This window comes from Triturus cristatus, chromosome 1_1, assembly GCF_964204655.1.
Source record: "Triturus cristatus chromosome 1_1, aTriCri1.1, whole genome shotgun sequence".
NCBI lineage: Eukaryota > Metazoa > Chordata > Amphibia > Caudata > Salamandridae > Triturus > Triturus cristatus.
Window position 1 is genome coordinate 425,288,477 of NC_140579.1, and position 26,878 is coordinate 425,315,354.

At 45.9% G+C, this 26,878-nt stretch overlaps 1 protein-coding gene across 1 annotated transcript in view; it reads left to right on the forward strand.

The window, feature by feature from the left end:
* LOC146870357 (C-type mannose receptor 2-like) overlaps positions 1-26,878 on the forward strand; it is a 937,589-nt gene that overhangs the window by 382,606 nt on the left and 528,105 nt on the right. Inside the window, 2 exon segments of the mRNA XM_085640508.1 lie at positions 484-627; positions 9,235-9,423. Of these exon segments, the coding sequence (XP_085496634.1) occupies positions 484-627; positions 9,235-9,423 (333 nt within the window).

Genomic DNA, 26,878 nt, shown 5'->3' on the forward strand with positions numbered 1-26,878 from the left:
TGTCGTGGTAATGCACCCGTATTGGTGGTCCAGTGGTGACTTAACAATTGATTCTGAGGTTGATATTGCAGACCGGAGTGTGAATAGATGTTTGAAAACATGCCATTTTACAAGGGTGAAAGATGATTTTAAGCGTGCGTTCTGCATAACCTCAGCAGTGCCTTATGGGATAGATACAAACGTCTTGCAGATTTCAGTATGCCAAGGCAGAAAAGGAAAACCACATTTAATCCATAACAAGTGATTATTTTGCTAAAATAGTCTTCTGCTTCTGTCATCTCTTGCTCTTCATACCCAGCCCTGGTGGTAGTCTTTGGCCTAACTTTTTCTGGATGGGGTACTCTTGGTTGCCCAGTACAGTAATTTACCACACATCCGTCATTTCTGGTGTGAAACTCTTAAATGTAGCTATTTTGGTTCTAACTTTTGGATTCATCTACCTTTGTCCTCCCCCCCCACTCCTGCTCCCATCTCCTTTTTCAGATCAACCTAGCAATTCCAATGAGGAGAACTGTGCAGTAATCCGGACCGAGTCATCTGGCGCCTGGCAGAATCGGGACTGTGCCACAGCGCTGCCATATGTGTGCAAGAAGAAGCCCAAAACTGCCACTGACCCATTTTTCACTGGTGAGCACCGTTGAATGCTGTTGGGGTGGAGGAAGAAAATGTATGCAACCAAGAGTGAGATAGGAAGTGGGATTGATTCAGCTTAACAAAGAGTTGTGGTTGCACTCTGACTTATCAGAAAGCAACATTTGCAATTTTTGCACCTGGGAAATAGTGGCCATGCTCTGTCATGTGCCCATTGCTCTTTTTCTGTTGTAGTTCTTGCTTTTTCAACTCCTTTTCTTTTCAAAATGTACTCTTCATGCAAGCAATATCTGGACTCAGTGAAAGCTCATTTGACAATATGAATGAATTGGAACAACCTTACCTGTTCTGGTAGGGAACAACTCTTTATATGTGGAGTCACCTAGCCCTGGAAGCTCACTGATTGAGGATTTTACATTTGCAGGCACACAGTGTATCCAAATTGGAATGATGTGGTACTCAGTGGTTGAAATTCAAATCCTGCTATCCAGTGCAAAAAGCAATGCATGGGCGAACACCAACCCAGATACTTCACCTAAATTATGTGGCCGTACCAGCTATCCTAACATTTGAGGTCCACCTGCCATAACCGATATCCATATTAATAGTGAATTACTTTGAAATTCTTTATCATTGCTCCTGCAACTCCAAGGCAACTGGGGGTGGGGGAATACGCGATGAAAACAAGGTTGCACTACTTCAAACTGTAAATAGACAAATGGAAGGGTTTAGCATGCTAATCTAAACATACCAAAGTATAAGAAATCCAAATAAACTCAATTTGAAGGTCGCAGTACCTATTCTGATGCAAAGGTGGTCACAGCCTAGAAGAAAGAATTATTCAAAACCCAAATCCAGGATCCAAATAACCTTACTTCTGTGAACCCAGCAGTCAAAGGTAGCAATGTTAAATATGCCTTCTACTATGTTCATGTAGAGCGATCTCTCTAGCCCAGTTCGGTTTAGGATGTTTGTTTCTAAGGAAATGTCCTCACATTTTACTGTTGAGTCAGTAAAAGGGTTTATTACAATTGTAATAGTCTGTAAATCACTGTCAAGGGGATTCCCCCATAAATCAGCAATGGATCCAAGCTCCTTGAGAAAAGACACGACCCAAATAATACTCTATGCACACAGTTCTAGTATTGATCATGTCACTAAATTCTCGCCTAGAGTGCAAGCAGGAGCATAGCTGAATACATGAGAATTAGTAGATTTTCTTTGAGTCCAATGATTTTGGCTCAGCTTGCTGGGTTGCTAATTTCATATATTAGGTGTCAGGAATTAACACATCTAAGCCTTACCTAGCCAGTAGGCACATTTATCCTGTTATAGTTACACTAATACATTTATACCACCAAGAACATCAGTAGAGAGTGCAGAAGGAGAAAAAAAGACTGGAAGCATGAAGCGTGTTCTGCATTAAAAAAACAGGAAGAAATTGAGGATCACTTGACAGCATGGATAGAGTTTATTTGCTGTTACAACAGTAAGCCTTGATTTCTCGGTAGCTGTGGGCATGTGCGCAGATTACTGATGAGAATGTTAGTAGAAGAGTACTTCTGTTGTCATTAAGTGGCTGTCTGCATCAAAAGGATCCAATGGAGTGAAGGCTGTTGTGAAGACTGGGCAGCCTGAGGCTGCACCCTGTGTAGAGTGATCCCTAGAGGGGTTTGTGAACACAGCATCCTCCATATTTCCAGCAAGGAAGCATGTGGGACCTTTCATTGCAGCTTCATGGGTAACCCCTGCATTACATTGGAACCACCTCTTTCGTAGTGCCCTTGATGGGTCAACCTCCCAGTAACCATTCTTGAGAACAGATAACAAATGTTACTAACCCTGACACTATGATATATGGGTTCTAACCCCAACTTTGGCATTAGGCCATAAATGATTCATGGCAATCCTCCTACCTCAAATTGTAAATATATAAGACAGTAACTTGCACATAATTTAGACACTGAGACTGCTGTGCATTAGCAAAGCGCAATGAATTGCCAGACTGGTCTCTTCTCGTTGTTATCTTACTTCTGAGGATTGGGACAGGACTGGATTCCTGGAGCCCCTTCTGAATGAGAAGCAGAATTGCCCTGTGAGGAGAACAGTTGCCTTTACTCCTGGAAGATCAGACCAGTTGACTGCTTGATCTGCTTCAAATATGCTTCTGGAAACCAAGATCACCCAAGAACCAAGAGAGTTCTGTAGCTCAGCCACTTGGAAGCAAGACGGAGACCATAGATAAGCATATCCTGGGTCATGGAGCAGCAGAGATGCTTTTGTGTATCGTCACTGGTTGGTCTGCAGCATCAGCAGTGCACTTCGAATCCCCAGGGAACTCTTATCTGCATTTCCCAGTCCCATAGAGATTTGAAGGCTGAGCCTTTACACCCCCAGTATGGGGTCTGTTACCGTTGATTATAGCTACCTCTCTAGCCTTACGATTCCAAAGAAGAGATCACTATTTTACATTGCAGTCTGGCGGGTATCCCTACCAAGTGAAAAGCATGAAATCGCTGACCATTTGTGAGAAACATGCCTTTAAACTTTGGTAATACCACGCAGCGTCCTACGGCTTGTTTGCCCGCTGCTGAGGCACTAGGCGGCTTTTCAACTGTTTCCGAAAATCACTAGGAGAGTGCCCAAACTAGCAATCGGTTGTAGGATCCCCAATATCCTTTAAAATAATACCAAGATTGCTGTCACCCAAGAAAGTCTACCAATGATTTTTACTACTTTTAAACTGTAATCTCAGCTAAGGGGGCTTTCACCCACTGATTTGTCCAGTGTTGAACCGAGAGACCATTAAAACTGATGGCCTATCATAGTAATGTTGACACTTTTTATTTCCTTTGCATGGCATTTCTGACTTTTGGATCGAGATTGTGTTAATAAACTTTGTAGCAAGCCAGAAGAGTACTTAAGTCGTCCGATACTGCCTAAGCCCACCTAGAATAACGTTGGTAATTTGACCAATGCTATAGAAAATTATGTGCCTGGTGCAGAAATGTTGTACAATTAGCTGTGGTCATATCTCTGATCCAGAAGGTTCTAGCACAATCTTGCATTCAGTATGTGTCACATATGGTAACTCCTAGTTTTGATGAATTATAAAGTACCTTGTTCTTTTACCCAATTAATCACTGGCTGCTCGTCCAGTCTGTTGAGTTATTTACTGAGTCACCCGGAACCTGCATTTCTAATCTGTGCCACCTACTAGACTAGGCATCGTCTGCACACCTTTGCTACTCCTGATGTTTTAAGTGCCTAAAGGGGTGACATTGTAAAACTAAGGGATTATATTGGATTTGACCCTGAGATGCAGTAAAACTCAACATCCCCGGGAAAAGCGCATACTTCCCAGCAGCCAGGATGATAATGTAGCTAGTTCGTTATATAGTGGACCAAAAAGATACACTGTGTAAAGAGTCCAGACAAACCCCAGTTGGTTTACAGAGGCACTAATGATAACCCAAATGCTCTCTTTTATAGTAGTGTGGGCAAGCAGTTAGGCTTATCAGAAGGTAGTGCTAAGCATTTGTTGACACACACATAGAGGCCATAAATGAGACACACAATAAAGAATTAATCCGAGACCAATTTAGAAAAATAAGTCATATTTTTATATACATATTGATACCAAGAACTTTGTTATCAAGTAAGTACTTTCTTAAAAATCGATTTGAGTAGACTTAAATGCGCCTTTGCACACAGTGCTATCCTATGGAAGAAAAGGCATGGATAGCATGCAGTTATTTGCGTTCAGTTTCTGGGGTTCTCGTTCAGGACATAGGGTTGTAGGGGGCGCTGTTGCAGGGGTGCTGGAAAGGGTGGGAGCTGTGCACGCTATGCCAGTAGAAAGAAGGGGGGGGGGGCACTTAGAAGCAGGCATCGAAGGGCGGGGGGAACCTAAAGACAAGTCCAGGAGCTCCCAACGGGTAGCTCGGGTCACAGTGTTCCTCGGAACAAGGGAGCACAGTTGGTTTATCGGTACCCGAGTTGGGGCACTCAAGTTCAGAGTAGAAGGGTCAGCTGGGCTCTGTGCACCTGGGACCTTGCTGCTGTTGGCTCACCAGTCTCTTCACTACTGACGTCCCTCGACTGCTGCTTTGTCTTGGAATCATGGAGTCCCAACTGGACTCTCATGGTCTCTGCTTGTGGCAAGGTGTCCAGTACCCCGCGTATTGGTCCTTTGCAGCTGTGCTTGGTCCTGGTGTACTCTTACTTGATCTGACCTTCAGGAGCACAGGGCCCTCTTCCTGGGGAGCTGCTGCATCGGGATGGCCAGGGGGCTACAATTCCGTAGACTGGACTTTGCATTTCGGTGCCTGGGGACTGCAGGGGAGTAGCTCCTTTACACCAAGGGAGGTTGCTTGGCAATTTCCGAAGACTGGAATTCTCCTGGAGTTCGTGGAAGCTGGTCAGCTGCAGGACAAGTGCTGGGTTGCGATTGTCAAGACTTAGTACGGCAGGGTTTGGCGCCTAAAGTCCACAGCAGTCTTCAGTTCTCGCTTTTTCTTGTAGCTCTTGGTGTCCTTCTCTCCTTGATCTGGTGAATATAAGTTCCTGGTGTCAGGGGTGCTACCTAAATACTCAATTTAGTGGTGTTACGGGGAGTTACAGGTAGTAGTCAATGGGTTACATACCGCTAGGGTGTCTCTACCCTCTAAATGGCCATTTGCTTTGGGAAGTGGGCATAATCCTGACTCCGAGACACTAATTCTGCTACAATTAAGATGGTGGAATTTTCAAAGTGATGTCCTCATCAGGTAGCCTACCTTAGGGGTGAAACCAGCCTGAGCCAGGACCACACATCCTGATTAGCTAATTCCCCAACTGTCCTGGTGCCAAATGGGCCCAGGGCAGGGGGTTGCATTTCTCCTGTCTGGGGAATCCTTGGGTCGTATATCGAAGGCAGCAGAGGCCTTTGAAGCCTCCTGCCTTGATATGCGGATCACTTAGCATCCTGCTTGGAGGAGGTGACAACACCTCTGACCTGAGCAGGCATTGTTTCTGCTCTCCGAGAGTGCAGGATCTCACCTGCAGGGGTTAGAAACCTGTCTGTTGTGGCAGGCTATACCAGTCAGCCAGAGCACTAGTATTTGGTAGATTTTCAGAAGGCATCTCTAATCTGCCCTCTGGGTGCTTGTATTAATAAATCCATCACTGGTATCAGTGTTGGCTTATTAATACGAGATGTTTGATACCAAACATCTTTGGTTTCAGTAAAGCCATTATGTAGCAGTTGATCTCCTGAAAACAGGTGTCCAGCACATGTACTCAAAATGGATTCCCTGTTCACTTGTAATGTCTAAGAAACGACTTAGACATTACTGGGGCATATCTGCTCGTGCAGATATGTTCACACATGTAGTATAGTGCACTCTGCCATAGGCCTGTAAGGCCTGCTATAAGGGTGATTTACCTATACTGCATGCTGTATCTACAGGCATGGCACACAGGAGGGTTGCCATGTAGTGTCTTCAGTTTTCTCTACACCATGGCACACAGTCTGCAAAGGCAGCCTGCATGTTGGTGCTAAGAGGTCCCTTAGGATGAAACAATACCTGCTGCAGGACTTGGGACTCTTTTTAGCCTCCTTGCCCTAGGTATTTGTATTTGTAAAGCACGTCATTCATCCAGAGGATATCACGGCGCTGTGCTAGGAATTCTGGTGTTTAACTGAGTGGTTCATGCCTTTGGTCAGTATTATTTTCCAGAGAACAAATGAGTCTTGAGTTTTTTTTCTGAAGGTTAGATAGTCCTCTGTGTGGCGAAGTTCTTGTGGTAGGTCATTCCAGTGTTTTGCTGCCAAGTATGAGAAGCTACGGCCCCCTGTTCTTGTTTTCTTAATGCGTTTTGTTCTGGCTAAAGCTAGGGATACTGATTTTAAGCACCTAGTGGGTACATACAATTCAACTTTCCTCTGTTGGTGCAGGGCCTTGTGTGTGTAGCTGAGCAGCTTAAATTTCGCTCTTTGGCGCATTGGCAGCCAATGAAGTAGTTTCAGGCACTCAGACGATGAGCTGAGTCTGTCTTTGTTACATACCAGTTTCGCGGCGGCATTTTGCACCACCTATAGGCGTGTGAAAAGGTAGTCTGCCATGCCCACAAATAGTGCATTACCATAATCCAATCTGCTGGTCAGTAATGCCTGTGTGACAGTTCTGCAATCTTGCACGATCCAAGGAAATAGTCTTCTTAGAAGCTTCAACATCGCAAAGCTTCTTCCATACAGAACCCGCAGAACCTGCATGGATAGGGTATTGTCCATAAAGACCCCCAGATTTGCGCATTGCTTTGGAACTGGGGCATCCCCCAGTGTCTGAGGCCACCAGGTGGAATTCTAGACGGGCTCCTCCAAAGAGTACAATTTCAGATTTCCCTGCATTTAGTTTAAGACAGTGTTCTGCCATCCAGGTTGCCATCTCCGAGAGACAGTTATTCAGTTTTAGTCTTGTGTTCTCATGCTGTTCTTCAATGGTTATCAGCAATTGAGTGTCATCAGCGTAGGAGCAGATATCAAAGCCCCACTTCTCACTGATTTTTGCCAGAGATGACACATAGGCATTAAAAAGTGTGGGGCTCAGGGATGCCCCCTGTGGAACACCATAGATGATGGGTTTTGGTTTAGATGAGAACTCCCCCATTTGTACTCTCTGTGTTCCATTATTCAGGAAGGAGCTCAGCCATTGAAGGGCTTTATCATAGACTCCTTTTCCATGAAGAATCTCCAGTAGGCGATTGTGTGAGACAGTGTCGAACGCCGCCGATAGATCTAATAAAATCAAGGCGGCGGCTTTCCCCTGGTCAACCAGGGATCTTATATTGTCTGACTCAGCTAAGAGAGTTGCTTCCGTGCTGTTGGTGGCTCTAAAGCCAGCTTGGGAGGGGTGTAGTAGATCGTTTGATTCGAGATAGTTCGGCAGCTGTCTATTAACCAATTTTTCCATGACTTTTGAGAGGTACGGCAGTTGGGAAATAGGTCGGTAATTAGCCGGATTACACACGTCTGTTCCTGCTTTCTTCAGAAGGGGGGTTAATACGGCCTGTTTCCATGTTTCTGGAAATACTGCGGTATCCAGCAAGTTATTGAATAGCTTGGTAACGTGTGGGCAGATTATAGGTATGATCTGGGCGAAGACAAAGTGGGTAATTAGCCGGATTACGCACGTCTGTTCCTGCTTTCTTCAGAAAGGGGGTTAATACGGCCTGTTTCTATGTTTCTGGAAATACTGCGGTATCCAGCAAGTTATTGAATAGCTTGGTAACGTGTGGGCAGATTATAGGTATGATCTAGGCGCAGACAAAGTGGGGACAGGGGTCAAGGGGAGACGCCGACTTAACTTCCCCCATTGTTTTTGCAACTTCTACCTCTGTGAATGGGGAGAAGCTGCCCATGCAGGCAGGTGCGTCGGAGGGGTGGGGGGGGTTGAAGTTTCACGGTTGATTGCTGGCAGTGAGGTATTGGTGTTGAATGTGGAGTATATTTTACTAATTTTGTCTGAGAAAAACTCACTGATTTCTTCGCAGCCTTCCTCTGAGGGTGGCAGAGTTTGGGATAGGCTCACTGGGTTGCATAGCTTCCTTACTATCTTGTACAGCTCCTTACTTGAGTTGCAATTCTCATTAATTCTTCTAGCAAAATAGGACTTTTTGGCTTTCTTAATGGTATTATTGTAGTTCCTCAGCTCTGTTTTGTATGCCTGTCTGTCTGTTTGTAGTTTAGATAGCCTCCAGTGATGCTCTGTGGTTTGGCACTTTCTTTTGAATGCCTTGAGTCCGTGTGTATACCACTTTCCTTGTTGAAATTTGTTCGACACCTTTAATGGCAGCTTAGGTGCAAATAAATCTAGGGTGTTAATAATTTCTTTTTCGAGATATGTTGTTTCCCTATTAGCTTGGAGTATACTTACGGCCTCTGGGTTCTCTGGGCGAAAATGGGATCTAAAATAGTCTTCGGTGACTAGTCTCCATGCTAGCCTTGTCCCCTGTGAGCACCTTGAGGGCTTAGTAGGATTTGCTGGGAGCGTTAGTGTGAAGGATATAAGTGAGTGATCTGTCCAGGAGAGGGGTTTGATTTCCTGGATAAAAATTGAGTCAAAGTTTGAAAAAAACAGATCCAAAGTATGCCCTGCAATATGCGTGGGCCCTGAGACCCACTGCTTTAGTTGAAGAATCTGCATAGGTAGCAGGGGTATCATTTACTAGGGACTTACAGGGGGGTGCTAAAGGTATTGCCAATTGGGGAAACCGTTGTACAGTGTAAATAAAGAGATCTGGCACTGGGGACCTGGATGCAGGAACCCAGTGCACTTTCTTTCAAAATTACATCATATACCAATCAAACAGTGGGGTCATCATGTCAAAAAAGGGCACTTTTCTACACACAAGAAAAGTCTTCACACCATCATTCCGTGATGCACATGTGTGTACATTTCCCCTCTTGGGAGCTTATTACCTTTTTGCTAGAGGTGTTTGAAATTTTTCATTCAGAGGAGATAAGCATCAAAAAGGCAAATTATCCACCTCAAGCTATTAGATTATTTATTTGCTCTTTCACCCTTTTTACACTGATAATAATAAAATATATAAATACAGTTGCACGATTCTTTGTAAAAAGACCTCTCTTCTTTTTTGTAGACTCCTGGTCTGATGTGAAGGTCACCTGTGAGCCCGGCTGGCAGGGGTTCCAGTCCAACTGCTATCGCTTGAATACTGAGAACAAGAGCTGGCAGGAAGCCCGCAAGATTTGCCAGCGGAGCAATGCTGATCTGGCGAGTATCCACACCCTACCTGAGGTGGAGTTTGTGAGCAGGCAGATCAAGGAAGGTGAGTAGCCATAGTTTCCTCTAATAATTTCGATGTGTTCATCATAACTTACGAGTAGGTGTGAAAAGTTCTACTACTTTGACCTGGAAGTCTTGTGTTGCACTTGGTCTGCCAGGTCTCATCTTTTCCCTCCTTGTGATACAGTCAAGTACTGAGATTTACACAATTTGGCAGTGCTGGATACAGTGCAGCACTTCATCTTGTATGGTGTTGAGAAATGCAGCACTAGCAGAATGCCATGCTCTCTGTGACCACTCAGTGAATTAACTTCAGTCAACCTCATCTTTCCTTGACCCTGTGTGTATCCATCTGACTAACTAGATCCATTCACTAATTTCTTAAGCCGTACTGACATAGTCTCTGATTTAATCTTCTACACATATATCTTCCTGGTTTTCTGCCCCCTTAAAACTCTTACACTGCATTGTATTCCTGGTCTGTGGTGTATGGGACACCTCATAGCTGCTTTGTTTCCTTGTCTCTTGCTACACAAGCCTTCGGGGTTGGTTTATGTTCCTCTTAGCTGATCCATAGGAGGCATCAGTAAAGTGTTGTCTTTAATTGCAGTAGTGCTGATGTTGAAGAAAATGTCAGTGTAGGAAACTAGGTGTTCGTGGCATATGAGCTGCAGATTATACACTGTGCATAGATCGCCATCTGGTGTTGGGCCCGGATGTTTGCAGTTTGTCTTTCTTCTTGGACAATTTTTGGAAGTCACGAGTTCGGTGACTCCTCCTTCGGTCCGTACTGCGCACGTGCTTCGGCTCCATCCTCAGATTGTTTTTTTCCGCCATCGGGCTCGGATGTAATACTTCGTGCTCCGGCTTCGAACCTTTCCAGTTCGACCTTCGGCGAAAAATCCTCGTCCATCGAGATTCTTCAGACAAAATCATCTTCTTTATCTCTCTCTTCGGCACTTCCTCGATTCCAGGCATCGGCAGCGGCCTTCGGGCCTATCTCGACTCCGGTCTCAGCCGATGGAAAGGACTCCCTTTAAGAAGTGCCCAAAATGTGGGTCTAAATTTCCCCACACTGATCTACATCAGGTGTGCAACCTCTGCCTCTCTCCCGAACACGAGGCCGGAGACTGCACCGCCTGCAAGTCTTTTCAATCGAAAAAGACTATTCGGGATCGACGAGCTCGACGCACCATGGCGCCCTCATCGACCTCGGCTCCACCCGACATCTTCGGAGAAGACATCGGAGCTTCGGGACAGCAGCACACCGAACTGGAAGACGACCTCGTCAGCGCTTCCGAGGCCGACGACTCCGACGTGGAGGACATCACACCAGCGCAGAGGGTCGTGAGTACTCTACCCCCTCCCACTCCCAAACCGAAAGAGACTCCGGTTACACCTTCGCCTCCGGGCCTAGGCAAAACCAAACATACCGCTTCCATCACCCCACCTTCAGGCCCGGTGTAGAGGCATCACAAGTCTCCCGGCGGCTCGGGCTCGAGCCAGCCTGCTAGCGGCGCCGAAAAACTCCCTTCGGCACCGAAGAAAACCACACCAAGCTCCGTTCCGAAGCCATCGGTGTCGAAACCTGGCCTCTCGGTGCCGACCAAACATAAATCCCTCGGCACCGACGCTTCCGTGCCGAAGCCTGCCTCGGCACCGAACAAAAAATCGGAGGCCCCGAAAAAGCATGGCACAGATAAACCGAAGAAGCCGTCGGCCCCGAAAACATCGGCACCGACAGATGACTCGGTGCCGGAGGAGCTCTTCACTCCAGATCCTCTACAAAAGACTTTAACAAAGGATCCAAAGACTGGACATTTGACTTTGTCTTCAAAGAAAAGACATTTAGACAAGCCAGCTCCTCCTCCACCGCCCAAACGGAAGGACTCTGCCACATCTCCTTTCAGAGTACCTTCCCCACCGCCTCCGCCTCCTCCACCTCCTCCACCTCCCACACCTCCGCCTCCACCTTCTCCACCCTTGCCTCATCGCTCTCCAACCCCGTCTCCAGACCCTGATGACCAAGGGGATCCCTACTATGATCCCACAGATGCCCCACAGGACCCCACTCCTCCGGGCACACCAGACCCATGGGAGGATTATCATAATCCAGACGTCCCAGATGTGCCTCAGGATGATCTTTATCCATCCAGGCCATCTCCACCAGAGGACTCCCTGGGGTTCCACCACTTGTTACAACGGGCGGCACATTATCATGGGGTGGAGTTACACAGTGATCCAGTTGAGAAAGACTTCCTACTTGACACTTTTGACATAGCAGATAAATCCACTGCCATATTACCCATGCTTAAAGGGGTGACCAAACATGCGGCAGAGGTTTTCAAAGACCCCGTCAGGGCTAGGGTCTTAAACCCCAGAATAGAGAAGAAATATAAGGCAGCCCCCACAAATCCTGCCTATATTAAAGGACCTGCACCCCTAGACTCATTAGTGGTATCCACAGCTAGGAAGCGATCCAATTCTCAGTCATCGGGTGAGGCTCCACCACCCGATAAGGAGTCCAAGCTCTTAGATGACTGCAATGTATTATATTCAAAAACAGGGGGGGACACACTCTCCCCAGCTCTCTCGGTTAGCATAGAGCATATGGAGATGGGCAACCCCACAAAAGATCTTTCTCCTGGCACAACACGTCCCAGGTATACAAAACACCATGGCAGATCTGCTCAGCAGACAAACGCAGCAAATGCACGAATGGGAACTGCATCCACAAGTTCTTCACCCATTCTTTCACAAGTGGGGGCATCCTCAGATAGACCTCTTCGCCACCCACGAAAACAAAAAATGCCCAAGCTTCGCCGCCAGATACCCACACCCATTGTCCAAAGGCAATGCGATATGGATGAACTGGTCAGGCAAATTTGCATACGCCTTTCCACCTCTCCCGCTAATTCCATTAGTGGTAAGGAAGCTACAACAGCACTCCCTCACACTCATTCTGGTAGCTCCAACATGGGCCAGGCAGCCGTGGTACACCACACTACTACAGCTCTCAGTGGTACCACACCAAAAACTGCACCTGTCCCCATGCCTCCTAACCCAGAACCATGGAGAAATCAGGCACCCGGACCCAGCTCAGCTCAACCTTGCAATCTGGCTCCTGAAATCTTAGAGTTTGGATACCTTAACCTTCCCCCTGATTGCATGAACATTATCAGGGAAGCCAGACGTCCTACCACTCGAGCATGCTATGCCGCAAAGTGGAAGAGATTTGTTGTTTACTGCCGTAACAATACAATCAACCCTTTAGATGTATCCATACAGCACATCATATGCTACCTGCTCCATCTTCAAAGGTGTAACCTGGCATATTCATCCATCCGTCTACACCTAGCAGCAATTGCTGCTTACCTGCAAAACAGACAGCATTTATCACTTTTTAGAGTGCCTGCTATTAAAGCCTTCATGGAAGGCCTTAAAAGAGTAATTCCGCCCAGGGCACCACCCTCACCTGTGTGGAATCTAAATATAGTTCTTACAAGGCTAATGGGTCCGCCTTTCGAACCAATGCATAAATGTGAGCTACAATTCCTTACTTGGAAGACAGCTTTCCTCGTAGCTATCACTTCCCTTAGAAGGGTTAGTGAAATACAAGCGTTCACTATACAAGAACCCTTTCTACAGATACATCACAGCAAAGTGATACTTCGCACAAATCCAAAATTTCTGCCTAAGGTCATTTCCCCCTTCCATCTCAATCAATCGGTGGAATTACCGTTTTTTTTTCTCGCAACCTCAATCTGTTGCGGAAAGGGCTCTACATACACTTGATGTGAAAAGGGCTTTACTTTATTACATACAAAGAACGCAATCTTTCAGAAAAACTAAACAGTTGTTTGTCTCGTTCTCTCCACCGCATAAAGGCAACCCCATCTCAACATCAGGGATAGCTAGGTGGATTGTAAAGTGCATACAAATTTGCTATCTCAAAGCAAAAAGAACATTATCTGTTCCACCTAAAGCCCACTCTACAAGAAAGATAGGGGCTTCCATGGCTTTTCTAGGGAACATACCCTTAGACGACATCTGCAAAGCAGCCACATGGTCAACACCGCACACCTTCACAAAACATTACTGTGTAGACGTGCACTCCAAACAACAAGCTTGTGTGGGCCAGGCTGTACTAAAGACACTGTTTCAAACCACTGCAACGGATACCGGTGGTCGCCGCTAGGGTTGGGTACTGCTATGTAATCTATGCACAGTGTATAATCTGCAGCTCATATGCCTCGAACGGAATATGCTACTTACCAGTATGCATCTGTTCTTGGCATGTAGAGCTGCAGATCTATACACGCCCACCCGCCTCCCCGGCTACCTGTATCCGTTCCAGTCTATCTTATTTAGATACAACACACATGTGTTTCTTTACTATTTTCACTACGCTCCATCTTTTCCCTGCTGGCGAAAAACAATCTGAGGATGGAGCCGAAGCCCATGCGCAGTACGGATCGAAGGAGAAGTCACCGAACTTGTGACTTCCGAAGATTGTCCATAAAAAAAAAAAACTGCAAACATCCGGGCCCAACACCAGATGGCGATCTATGCACAGTGTATAGATCTGCAGCTCTACATGCCAAGAACAGATGCATACTGGTAAGTAGCATATTCCTTTTGGTACATTACCCTCCCCCCACACAAACTTTTTGCCTGGTATTAAATGAAACGTTGACTGAAGTGTACTGGGTTCCTGCTAACCAGGTCCCCAGTACCAGTGTTCTTTCCCCAAAATGTACAGTTGTTCCCCAATTGGCAAAACCTTTGGCACCCTCTAAGTCCCTAGCAAATTGTACCTTGGTACCTAGGGCATTCAAGATGGTCCCTATGCCTGCAGCACGAATTGTGCCACCCTAAGGGACCCCTCACCAAGCACATTCAAGACTGCCGTTGCAGCATGTGGTTTTTGGTGCAGACAAAAGTGAAAACACAACATGTCACACATCTCTGTGTGCCATGTCCCTTACACTGCATGTAATATTTGTAAATCACCCCTACAGCAGGCTTGACAACCCTTATGCAGGGTGCTTAATGTTACGTGAGGGCATACCTGCATGAGCAGATATGCCCCAGTGCTGGTCAGTCCGTACTGCCAGTACAAGTGACCAGGGAAGCCATTTTAAAACGTGCTGGACACTGGTGAAAACAAGTTCCCAGCTACCTGATGACTTCACTGAAAATAGGGATGTTTGGTATCAAACATCTCATATTGGTAAACCCACACTGATGCCAGTGTGGGATTTACCAGTACATGCACCCAGAGAGCACCTCTAGCTAGTCAGATAGGCGTGCCACCTGCAGGCAAGTACCACCCCTGAGGTGGGCTACTGTTAGGTGAACACGGTTTTTGAGAAGTAGCCTTCTTTGTGATGGCATACTTAGGAATTCTGGGACATATATGGGGCGTAGTGACCCCAAGTGTGAGTAGCCCATTGGCTACTACCCTAAACTTCCCTAAACGTCCTTATATTCAGTATTTACTGGAGTCCCTGGCACCAGAGAAGCAGATCCTGATCACATACGAAGGAGAAGAGCCGTGAAAGCAGAAAACTGAGGAAAGCCCCTGACTTGACCCCAGTCCAGCTGACCTGTCTACTCTGCACTAAAGACAACTCATCCTACAGCTGTGATCCTCCGAAATCCGGGGAGGACTGCCTGCCATAAAGAAAGACTAACGACCCCCTGTGAATAGCGGACCTGTTCTCAAGAAATCCAAAGAAGAAGACTTTGAGGCCTCTGAAACTGCCAAAACCAGACACTTGAAGCAACCACTGCATTGTAGGAAGCTGGCTCTGTATATACTATACCAAAGTGAGGTATGGTGTGCACAGAGTCCAGTGGAACCCAAAAGGTAGGCAGAGGTAAAGTGGATAGCACCTCATTCTCCATTTGTGGTAGTGTGGTCGAGCAGTAAGGCTTTATCAGAGTACAGTGTTAAGCATTTGTTGTACATACTCAGTTAGCAAATGAATTCATACACTCAAAGACTCAACTTCAGACCAATTATTTTTGTATAAAAATATTCTTTTAGTCATTTTATTTTCTACAACCAAGCAAGCCTGGCTCAGGTAAGCAATAAATACTTTACAGTAGTAATGCAGTTTGTAAATAGTTTGAATTGCATTTGTAAATGTACTTTGATTTGATTACAGTAGTGTTACTGATAATGCAATGCTTTTCAGAATACAGTGCATATACTTTGTATAGAACATTTAGTAAAATTACAGGTAAGTTTCTTTTGAGATTACTTTTCTTACACAGTGCAGTATGCCTGGATACTGCACTGGGACATTTCCTGTAAACAGGTAAGTAAAAGCGTTTCTGTTAGTACTATTTTAAAGAATTTCTTTAGGTTTTCCAACTCCATACTTGGAAACGTTTCATAGAAAAACAGTCCTTGTTATCCTATGGGGAAAATAGTGTTATCGGTTTTAAGGTAAGTACTTTGTTGTGGGAGTTGGTGTTCTGGGGTTAGACTCCGGTGTCCTCCAGGGTCAAGGATGCACTCTTGTTACAACCTACAGCACTAGGGCAGCCGGATGCAGAGTGCTGAGGCACAATGTTATCCAGTGGGGGATAGGGGGTCTCCGGTAGGTGGCTGCTGACGAGCAGGCCACTGGGTTGTGGGAGCAAAGCTCCTGGACTTAAGCTCAGGGCAAATGGAGGTTTAGGCCAGCACAAAAGATGCACCCTGAGCTGCACTGGGGCGGCTGGGTGCAGAGTGTTGTTTTAGCATCAGAAGCCCTGTATCTTTCAATGGGAGTCTCCAGTTTGCAAAAGCACTGCAGGCTCGGGGACGAAGGTCTTCTGGGTGCGACCACCACTTGGAGAAGTAAGTTGGGATCTTGGGGGTTGGTTAGGCACCGTCGGTTGGGCCACCCAAGGCCGTGGGACGTCGGGTGCAGGGGTGCCTTTTAGGGTCGGATCGTCTTACCAGCTCCTGGTCGCGGTCGGGGGGACCTTTGAGGCTGCAGGCGTCAGCTGGAGGCTTGAGGCAGGTCAGGGGTCGCCGGGTCTCGGGTCTGGACCTCCTCTTGGTATTGGGCCACTCGAACTCGGGCCGTGGGCGTCGGGTGCAGAGTGGTGCAGACCCGCGGATTCTTGTGGAACTGGAGTCTGTTGTTTGAACATATCCGGTGTTCACGGGAGACAGAGTCTTTGGGAGTGAAGGCAGGCAGGTCTTTCGGGTTTTTCGAAGTTTCTGGATGCAGGACACACTGGGATTTCACTGGAGCAGGTTCGAGGTGGGGACAGGCCGGTAGGGCTGGGGCCAAGTTAGTGGGTGTCCTCCTCTTGTTAGCTTCGGCACGGCTGTTCGGTACTTCTCCTTCTTTTCTTCTTTTTTTTTTTTTTAAATAATTTTTTATTGAGCAGAGCAGGAGAGCAACAAAACCAGTACACAGTAAACACAGTAAACAAAGTCCATGAGCAGTAGATCAAAATAATTATAAAACAGCAAACTTTAGACAAAGGTATACATATCCATAATTTCAATTATGGAAATAGTGCAAAATGTGCAAAAGTAAGCAGGGTAACCAGAAGCCTATAATAATGACCTTATTCAACCTGGCCTCCCAATACATAGGATATTAATTATCTATGCATATAGTTTCAATTGTGCAAATAGTGCAAAATGTGCAAAATAAGCAAAATAGCCAGAGGCCTATAACAGTTATTATTCGACCTGGCCTCCCAATACATAAAACATTAATTACCTATACACATAATCAATATACTTTATAAAAAGTCCCTACAACGCTACAATCTCAGCTTCACATGGCCACAGGCCTAACAGAAAAATAAAAGTGCTTAGTGCTTGCTACAATCGCTAATTCAATAAAGTGCTAACAGATTTTTGAAGTGCTAAAAATACCTATGTTAAAGATGTATCTAATTAAAAACAATAATAAAAACCAAATACTAAAGTGCTATGTGACATACATAGATAAATCACTATCCCACAATTTCCAGGTATTAGTAAACCTTTTTATTGCCCCAACTCTTTTGGCATAGGCCTCTTCATACCTTTTTATCTTTTGCATTTTATTCACCCATTTCGAGTATGATGGTATATCCTCGAATCTCCAATTTTGGAGAATTAAGGAGCGGGCTACTAACTAACAAATCGCCACGTAAGACTCTTTGGCGTTAGATAAGTCAGTTCTTTTTCTCAACAAGCCGAAAAGAGCCACCTCAGTTTCAGGTTCGAGCTCTTTTCTAATTGCTAAGCTCATTGCTGCGAAAATCTCACGCCAAAAAACTACAAGCTTCGGGCATGTATAAAATATATGAAGCCAATCTCCCCCATTTTGAAGCTGGCAACGAAAACATTTATTATCCACTTCCAAAAAGCGTCTATTAAGAACCTTCGGATTGTAATAAGCCAGCCAGCGAGATAAAAAAAGACATCCTTTTAAAATTGGCTGCTCTAAGAGCCTTACTTCCTAACTGAGCGATTTGTTCCCACTCCTGTCTCGTGAAGGAGCAATTAGTTTCACGAGTTATTTTACTGAGAATTTCTTCGACCAGAGGAGACTCTTTGCCCTTTCTTAATGGAGTATACCAGTTTCCCACACCTTTTAATTAAGTTTTATATACGGTGTTGGTCAGAGCAGATAATGTCCCACATGTTGACATATTATATTTATTTATAAAGTTCAATATCTGGAGATATTCCAAAAAAACGGTTGCTAAACAATTATCGGATCTCTCTAAGTCCTCCTGCCAAGTAATGAATTTCCCTGCGGCAAAAAAGGAACCCAATTCACCTAGACCACAGTCCTTCCATTTTTTACATTTAGTGGACTGGATTTGGAGCCCTAAAGCCTTAGATTCTTCCATATTGAGATAATAAAATCCACCAAACCCAGCTTGTTTAAAGAAGGATTGGAGTCTATCAGAAAAATCCCGAATAGTCTTATAACAGGTCTTTTTGGGTAGTTTAGCTGTTTTTAAAAAATAGAAACTTGCGAACCCGACTCCTGAATCATTCTATCATAAAAAAAACTATCCGGCCACCCATTAAGATCTAATAATCGTGCTGAAAGATCGAGGACTGACGCCAAATAATAAGTATGAATATCTGGTAGCGCTAGCCCCCGTTGGGTTATTTCTAACTGCAATATAAGTAGCCTGACCCTAGGTACTTTTCGATTCCATACAAATTCTCTGATCATGAACTCAATATCTTTAAAAAAATGGGAATTGATTTTTAGCGGTACGTTAATAAAAACAAAAACCAATAAAGGAAGAATCGACATTTTAATAAGTGCTACACGACCAATCAAGGTCAATGGTAAAAAAATCCATCTCTCCAGCAAGCCCTTAATTTTATCTCTCATTACTAAATAATTTAGATTAAATAGTTGCTCAAATTGACTAAAAACATAAATACCTAAATATCTAATAGGTTCTACTTTTAGAGCTTGAGATTTTAGATTAGATGGTAGAAAATTATGGTCCACATTCTTTCCCTTTTTGACAAAACTAACAATGATGGACTCCTTAAAACTCGGAGGAACATTACCACCCATTCTAACAGCATTAAATTGTTTTGCCAAAAAAGGAGTCAATTCGTTCACAAAAGTTTTATAAAATTCAATCAGGAACCCATCCATTCCACAGGCCTTCGCCCCCGCTATTGATTTAATTGTGTCTGCAATTTCTGCCACCACAATTTCACGTTCAAGTTGATCTACCATTGGGTCAGACAAAATCGGAACATTAACTTCATCAAAGTATTTACGGATAAGATCTAAGCCTACCACATACTTTGTAGAATACAACTGAGCATAATGTTCCAAATAGACTTGAGCAATATCACCCTTCTCTCTGCTGATGTTTTGAGTCTTAGGGTCAATAATTTCAGAGATGAAGGCGTTTGCCTGCTTTGATTTTGTCTGCCCTGCCAACATTTTTCCCACCATTTGGCTCTCCTCATAAACTTTCCGCTGAAAAGTTCTAGAACTATTAATTTCTTAAATTAAAAACATTTCTTTAAGGGCTAATTTTGCTTTTTCTAGCTGAATAGCAGCATCTCGACTCCCCTGTGGCTGAATGTCTTTTAAACTCATGGCATCATTTACAGCCTGTTGGAGTTGGTTAATCTTTATCCGCCTTTTTCCCGACAAAGCAGCTGAACGGGCAATTATCTGCCCCCGCATAGCTGCCTTAAACCCACCCCATACTGAAAAAATATCTGTTGTCTCCAATATCCACTTTTTAGTTTGGGTAACCCAATTAGGATCTTGCAGGAATAGACGATCCATCTGCCACCTGGATTCCGTCTTAATCCCCCCTTCAATTTCCAGCTTTAACGAAATAAGGGAATGATCTGAAAATGGGTTAACCCCTATTGTGGTATCTAGTATTTTCAAAGAGCGTGAAGTAAGAAAAAAATCAATCCGGGAGGCTGTATGAAATTGTTTAGAATAGCAAGTGAATTTCATTAACCTGGGGTTAGATTTACGCCATTGATCAACTAATAAATATTCCTGCCTTATGGCTTCCAAAACTTTCTTTGTTTGGGGTTTCAATTCTTTTTTATTTTTATTTGACGTATCTTTTTTGAGATCCTGAATAAAATTAAAATCGCCACCAAGAATTATTTGTCCCGGGGTACCCCTAAGAAGCCCCGCAATCTTTTTTAAGGATGTAGAATCGTCTACTATCGGCCCATAATAATTTATAAAATTTAGATTTATCCCATTTAATCTAGCCTCGACCCACAACCAGCGTCCCAATGGATCTCTCCAAATTTGACCGAATTCCCACGGAAGACTGCGGCAAAAATATATAGCGACACCCCTTTTGGCCAACCCGGCTGCAGCAAAAAAGACATGCGAAAAAAACCTAGGAACATACAGCTTGGGGTAGTTGGTTTTTAAATGTGTCTCCTGAAAAAATAGAACCTGAGGGGAGGAGGACACCAGCCACCTTATTAAGGCTCCATATTTGGATTTATTCAATATCCCATTGACATTGATGGAAACAGTATCACAAGTACTCTTCATAGCAACTTATATAAAAATACAAACTGCATACGACAACTATGAACATTTCCCATCCTAAGTTTCTTAAAAAGAAAAAAATATGCACTAGTGCCCCTGCTTCTGCTCTTTTATCTGTTTTAATTTCCACTCCCTTCCCCGCCCCACTCAACCCACCCTCCAGGGAGGTGTCCCACCACGCTATCCACCTCCACCTCACCCCTGCTAAGTTAGAGGGCGCCATGGAACTGCACCCATCGTGACCCACCCCCCCACCCCACCTCACCTCTCGACAATGGATTACTACAACAACAAAAAAACCCGGTCGAAGAAAAAAAAAAAAGCCAAATATTGCGACCATTAATTCTCTTATTTCCAAAGTTACTTTAAATTAATTACCTAACTCCCATATCTATTATACCTTCAAGATACATAGAAGGAGGGGGAGAAAAAAATCAATCATCCATTAATTCCTTACGTAGCTGACATTCCTTGAAGGAAATCCTGAGCATCCTCTAAGTTGGAAAACATATGGAATTTCCCCTTGACTAGAACCCGGAGTTTAGACTGCTGAGCAATTGATGCCTGTGCACCTTGAGCTTTAAACAAGAAAAGCAATTTAACAAATTCTTTGCATCTCCGGGCTGCAGTAGCGGACATTTCTGGGAAAAATCTGCAAAGTTGACTAAGATGGTGCGTGGGCCACTCGTGCTTGGCAAAGGATGAAACGGAACTCTATGGGCTCTAGTAATTGTAAGATCCCCACCAAACTCGGGAAGTACTTTTTCTTTAATAAAGGATTCCACCCATTGCGATGTCTGGGCACCTTAAACTCTCTCAGGTACCCCCACTATACGTAGGTTTGAGCGGCGAGAGTGGTTTTCCAACTCCTCGAGCTTGTTCTCTAACGAGCTCCTGTCCCTTATGGCCTCACATACTTTAGTAGATAATCCGGACATCTGATCCTCCAACTGAGAGATCCTAGATTCTGCTTCCTGTATCTTGACTGGTAGACGAGCCACCGCGTCTTCATTCTTCCCAAGGCGGGTATGAAGAGAAGCAATCTCATTTTCCTGCGACCTTTTCATTTCGCGAATCTCTTCGAGAATAAGGTTAAGCAAAGTCTTAACATCTAATTGTTTGGTGGAGCTTGTCTCTACAGGAACATTTATATCTAAAGCCGGACCAGTAGCTATATCGGGAGCTGGAAGTTGTACCATATCTGATACCTTCTGACTCTTATGAATGGACATTTGCTGACTTTGAAGATCCCGTTGGTCTAGTTGATCCTGTTCCAGAAGCCCGGAGGAGAGCATCAAACTACTGGCGCTCCGTGTCCGATTTGGAACTATCTGGGAGCATAACTGGGCTCCATCCTTTGCAGCGGGTAGAGGAGGAGGATTCAAGGCACTGTCATCGAGCTCATTCATTAAAAGAGTCGAAGTTGTGGACTTTAGAGCACACAGAGGTACTGGAGAGATAGGAGAGGTGGCGGTTGCAGGAGAGCTGGCATCTAAAGAGAGCTGCGACAAGCTATGAGGATCCCCCACCACTGTCTGCGGTGCCATGGACTGGAAAAGAGCTGGATGCATTAGCTTTTTCGTGAGAAGGGGAAACTCCTTAACACTTTTTCCCTCCTCTTTGCTGCTTTCTTTAGTGTCACTCTTATCCGCTTTTAACTTGCTCTCCTCCCCATTTACTTCAATTTCTGGTATAGATATGGAAGGAGAAGTTCTAGATGCCTGACTTACACCTTCCGCTACCAGTTCGCCTTCGGAGCTTTCGAAACTAGAACTCCGATCAAGGCGACTCCCCACAAGTCCTGTTCTTCCTATTCCAACAGATAGCGCCTTTGGCTGCGCCTGCGCCTGCGCCAGGCGAGTCTTCGCTTTCTAACCAGTCGCTGCATCAATCCTGCCCGCTGGGTTGCTTTGTTTGTTATGTCTCCCCATTGCAGACCTACTCCAGTGACCGATACTGGTACGAGGAAGTGAGGGAGAGAAAAGGGTACTATAACCCAATTCTACCGGAGTTTTTTCCCCCCCTCCTTTTTCCCACTTTGCAGTTAAAACACCACTGTGTAAGCTTTTTTTCTCCTTCAGCAAATATCCTCAAAGACGCCTCAGCCCCAATTCCACCACTCCAAACCTCCTCACCTCTCACTCCTTATTTAAACTGTTTACCGTCTTCCTTTAAAAGCCAAGCTGGTCATTCAAAATCCAAAAGTCACCACCAAATGTTTTCCTCGTGGACCGCCGCTCTCTTTTTTTTTTTATTTTTTTGCTTTTTTTGGAGGAGAATCCCCTGGTCAAGAGTCCTCCTGGCCGTATTTTGTTTTTTTTCACCGGCCACAGGTCACTGCTCCCCCGGCGAACCCCCTGATAAGGCTCCCACCGACCGACACTTTTTCTTTCCCGCCTTTTTGCTTTTTTTTTCTTTCCCTTCCTGAGGCAGGATTACAATTTTCCCCCAGGTCTCCTGCTGCTACATCTGTAGTGCTGAAACGCTGTTGCCGCCATTACCGCCATTGCCGAGAAGAGGGGGCGTGGTCACGAGGCGTGGAACTCCGTCATAGCCCGCCCCTCCTTCTTTTCTTCTTGCAGGTTCTTGTCTAACGAAGCAAGGTTTAGGGGTGCCCCTAAATACTAGATTTAGGGACATTATAGGTAGGTAAAAGGTTGGGACCAATGGGTCCCTTCCCTGGGGTGGGTTCACTCCCTATTATGCCACCCTCCAGTGGGAGGGGGGCATAAGCCTTTCCCTGGTTGGCTGGGTCCCCCCATCTGCAAGATGGCGGGGACTGAGAGTTGTGCTTCACTTCGCCTCCCCCACCTGAGCGGTGGAGTTGGCAGAGGTGGGCACACCTCTCTTCCTCACTTGTTTTTTCCCGCCGGTTCTCCCACCCATAGTGGGGGTCAGAACCAGAGGGGACCAGTTGTTGAAAGCAGCAAGTGGCCTGGGGAAGCTCACAAAGGCTGCAAGCCTTTGAAGCTTCTCCTTCGTGGACCCTGCCCATCCTGAGGGAGGAGGCTTGGCACCTTGTCCCAGGATGTACATTGTTTCAGGCCCCTGAGAGCAACAGGCTCTCGACCCAGGGGTCCACAAACATGTCTGGTGGTGGCAGTTGCAAGCAGCCACTCAGCCTGGACACTAGTGGTAGGTTGTTTTTCAGGGGGCATCTCTAAGATGCCCTCTGTGTGCATTTTTCATTAAATCCCACACTGGCATCAGTGTGGGTTCAATGTGCTGAGAAGTTTGATACCAAACTTCTCAGTTTTCAGTGTAGCGATTATGGTGCTGTGGAGTTCGTAATGACAAACTCCCAGCACCATATACTCTTAATGGCAGCACTGCACTTACAATGTCTAAGAATGGACTTAGACACTGTAGGGGTACAGGGCTCATGCACCTGTACCCTCGTCATTAGTATATTGCACCCAGCTGGAGGGATGACTGATCTATGCCAGGGCAGTGGATTGTAGGCATGGCACACGGATGTGTGCCATGTCGACTCTTCACTTTGTTCTGCACCAAAACACGCAGCCTGCAAAGGCAGTGTGTGAGTGTAGTGGAACAGGGCCTCTAAGGGTGGCACAATAAGTGCTCCAGCCCTTAGGGGACTTCTCTGGTCACAGTGCCCTGGGTACCTGTGGTAGCATTTACCAGGGACTGACCTGTGGCCAGAGATGCCAATTGGGTACAGTTTTGGGGGAAAGAATTCAGGTCCTGGGAACCTGATTGGCAGGGACCCAGGGCACATCCGGTCAAAGTGCAACAGTAGTCTGTCAAAAAGTGGGGGGGTTACTGCAACAGAAACCCAGCTTCTCACATGCATTTGTCGCCTCTGGCCCAGGCTGAAGTGGGCCAATGGTGCCAACAAGGTTCCCAAGCCCTCTAGAGCCTGAGTCCATCGTGCTTTCATCCCTCCTGGACTCCTCAACGTCACCTGCAGCCTCTGCCCCCAGCCCCCCTCAAACGCGACTGCTCTGGTAAGGAAAAACTTGGTGCCTGAGGACACCTCTGCACCCGTCGCCCCAGGGCCTTTGAGAAGATGACCAAAGATGTCCAGTCAAAATGACTGACCTTCAAATGTATCAGCAGAAGGACAAGTTTTTTACAAACACAGCATTTTTCAAAATTCATGCTTCAGATGCCAAAACATGACCCCTTCTGGTTACTTATCAAGTGCTCCTGTTTAACAAACTTTAAAAGGGGCTGCAGCAGGCTACGCACTAAAATGTTAACATAAAAATGCATTTACAGTGGATTCTTTACCTGATGTTTAGTTCATGGTAGGCCCTGGTGCTGGTTTGATTTCCAGGATATTTATCCTTGGCAGGCCCAAGTGTTTTGTTTTCATTGTCACGTGTATGAGAGGTCTCAGTGCTGGTCTTATTTCCTGGTCTCCAGTCCATCTCCACACAGATATGCTTTCCCCATTCTTCATCCATAGTAGACCTCAGAGGTTTTTTGTATTACCGATCTCTTGTCCATGGCGATCGTAGTGCTGGTTTGTTTTTTAGTCTTTAAGTGCCACACGTTCTTGTTTTGCCTCAGATCTGGTGTGCTTTGCTGGACTTTGATCCATGGGCTGCCTCTTTGTTGGTTTTATTTCTTGGTCTCTGGTCTATGGGAGACCTTATTGTTCATCTTATTTCCTGGTCTCTGGTCCGTAGTGGATTCGGCAGTGGTTTGCTTGTTTGACTCTGCTCCATGCGATTACTTGATGCTGTCCTGGTTTCCTGGCTGCTGCTCCATAGAGACTACAATTCTGGCTTGCTTTCTCTGATCCATTGACACCTCTGCTCCATGGAGACTACAGTGTTGGTTTGTTGTCCTGACATCTGATCCATTGGAGACCTTATTGCTTGTCTGAAGGTATTGATCTCAGAATCATTGGGATGTCAACTCTAATTGTATTGGTTTGAATATTGGTCTCTAGTTCATGAAAGGCCTCACTGCTTGCCTGGATTTGGGGTTTCTGGTCCATTGGAGATCTCAGTATTAGTCTGATTACTCTGTTTGTAGTCAATGGAGAACATAGTTTTTTTTTCTAGGTGTCTGGTCCATAGAGACTTCACTTCTGGCTACTGAGGACCATGCAAAAACCAAAGGAAATGATGGACGGAGTGCTGAACATTGCAAGCACTCACCCCCAGTCAACTGATCTGGGTTTAATCCATCACCGTTCTTTAGCCCACTCTGCCCCAGTTCAGACATGGCCATATGCAAATCAGTCTGACCCTGTGCCTCATGGGAACAGTCCAGCCCGAACTGCCAAGCCATGTCTTCCCTGGACCGGAAACAAGCTTCCTAGGACCGGTTTCTGGCAGTTCGAGGCATGTGGGCTGCTGAATTCATATCTGTGCATAGATCGCCGCCTAGTGTTGGGTCCGGATGTTTGCACGTTGTTGTCCTGGAAGAGTCTTCGAAGTATCCTTGGATAGGTGACTCCTCCCCTGGACTACAGTGCGCATGGGCATCCACTCCATCCTCAGATTGTTTTTTTTCCGCCATTGGGTTCGGATGTGCTATCTTAACTCAAGTTAGAAAAAACTTTGTCGAGGCCAAAAGGCCTTTAGTTCGCGTCGGTACTGTTCACTCGATCGGTTTCGACTCTACCTGTTAGCTTACTAACTTTTAGAACCGACTTTTCGCTTGTTACCTGACCATCGACGACACCGACGATGGAGTCGAGGACACCATTCAAGAGGTGCCCGGTATGCAATGCGAAATATCCCCATATCGATGTCCATCCGGTGTGCAACAAATGCTTGTCGCCGGACCACGACGAATCGACATGCATGGCCTGTGCCCGGTTCCGTTCCAAGAAGACTCTACGGAATCGACGAGCGGCGAGACTCGAAGCGCAGCACGCGGCACCGGCCCCGGCAGACATCTTCAACGCCGAAGATGTCGAAGAATTGGAAATCCTACCCTCCAGTCCCGTTTCCGAACATGACTCCGGTTCGGACGACGTCGACGAATCACTCTTTCGCAGAGATGAAGACGACACCGAGGTAGGAGACTGCGATGAGGCCTTAGGGGCCGAAGAGAGTAGCTCCAATGACGAGCAAGGCCTACCCGTTCAGACTGAAGAGAGCCCAGTGCCACAGTCTATGGCTCCGGTCGAGGGATCGCCTTCGGGCCTTACCCGAGACCTATCCCGCAGTTCTTCGGCCCCGCCCTCGGGCCCGGCCTCGGACGTTCAGCGGCAGCCATTATTACCTAAACCGGCTGGTTTCCCTTCTACCAAACCGAAACCGAAAGCTGCACTGGTTCAAATGAAACCGAAACCGAAAGTGGCGCAAGTCGGATCGAGGCCTTCCACACCTTCGACGCCAGCGACACGCGTCGGCACCGAGCGCACCAAACGAGACTTCGGTGCCGAACTTGAAGCGGCCGACGTCGGAGTCGGCATACGAAAAAAGGCCCTCGGTGCCATCAAACCTGCTCGGCTCGCGGCGCCGACGCCATCGACTCCTAAAC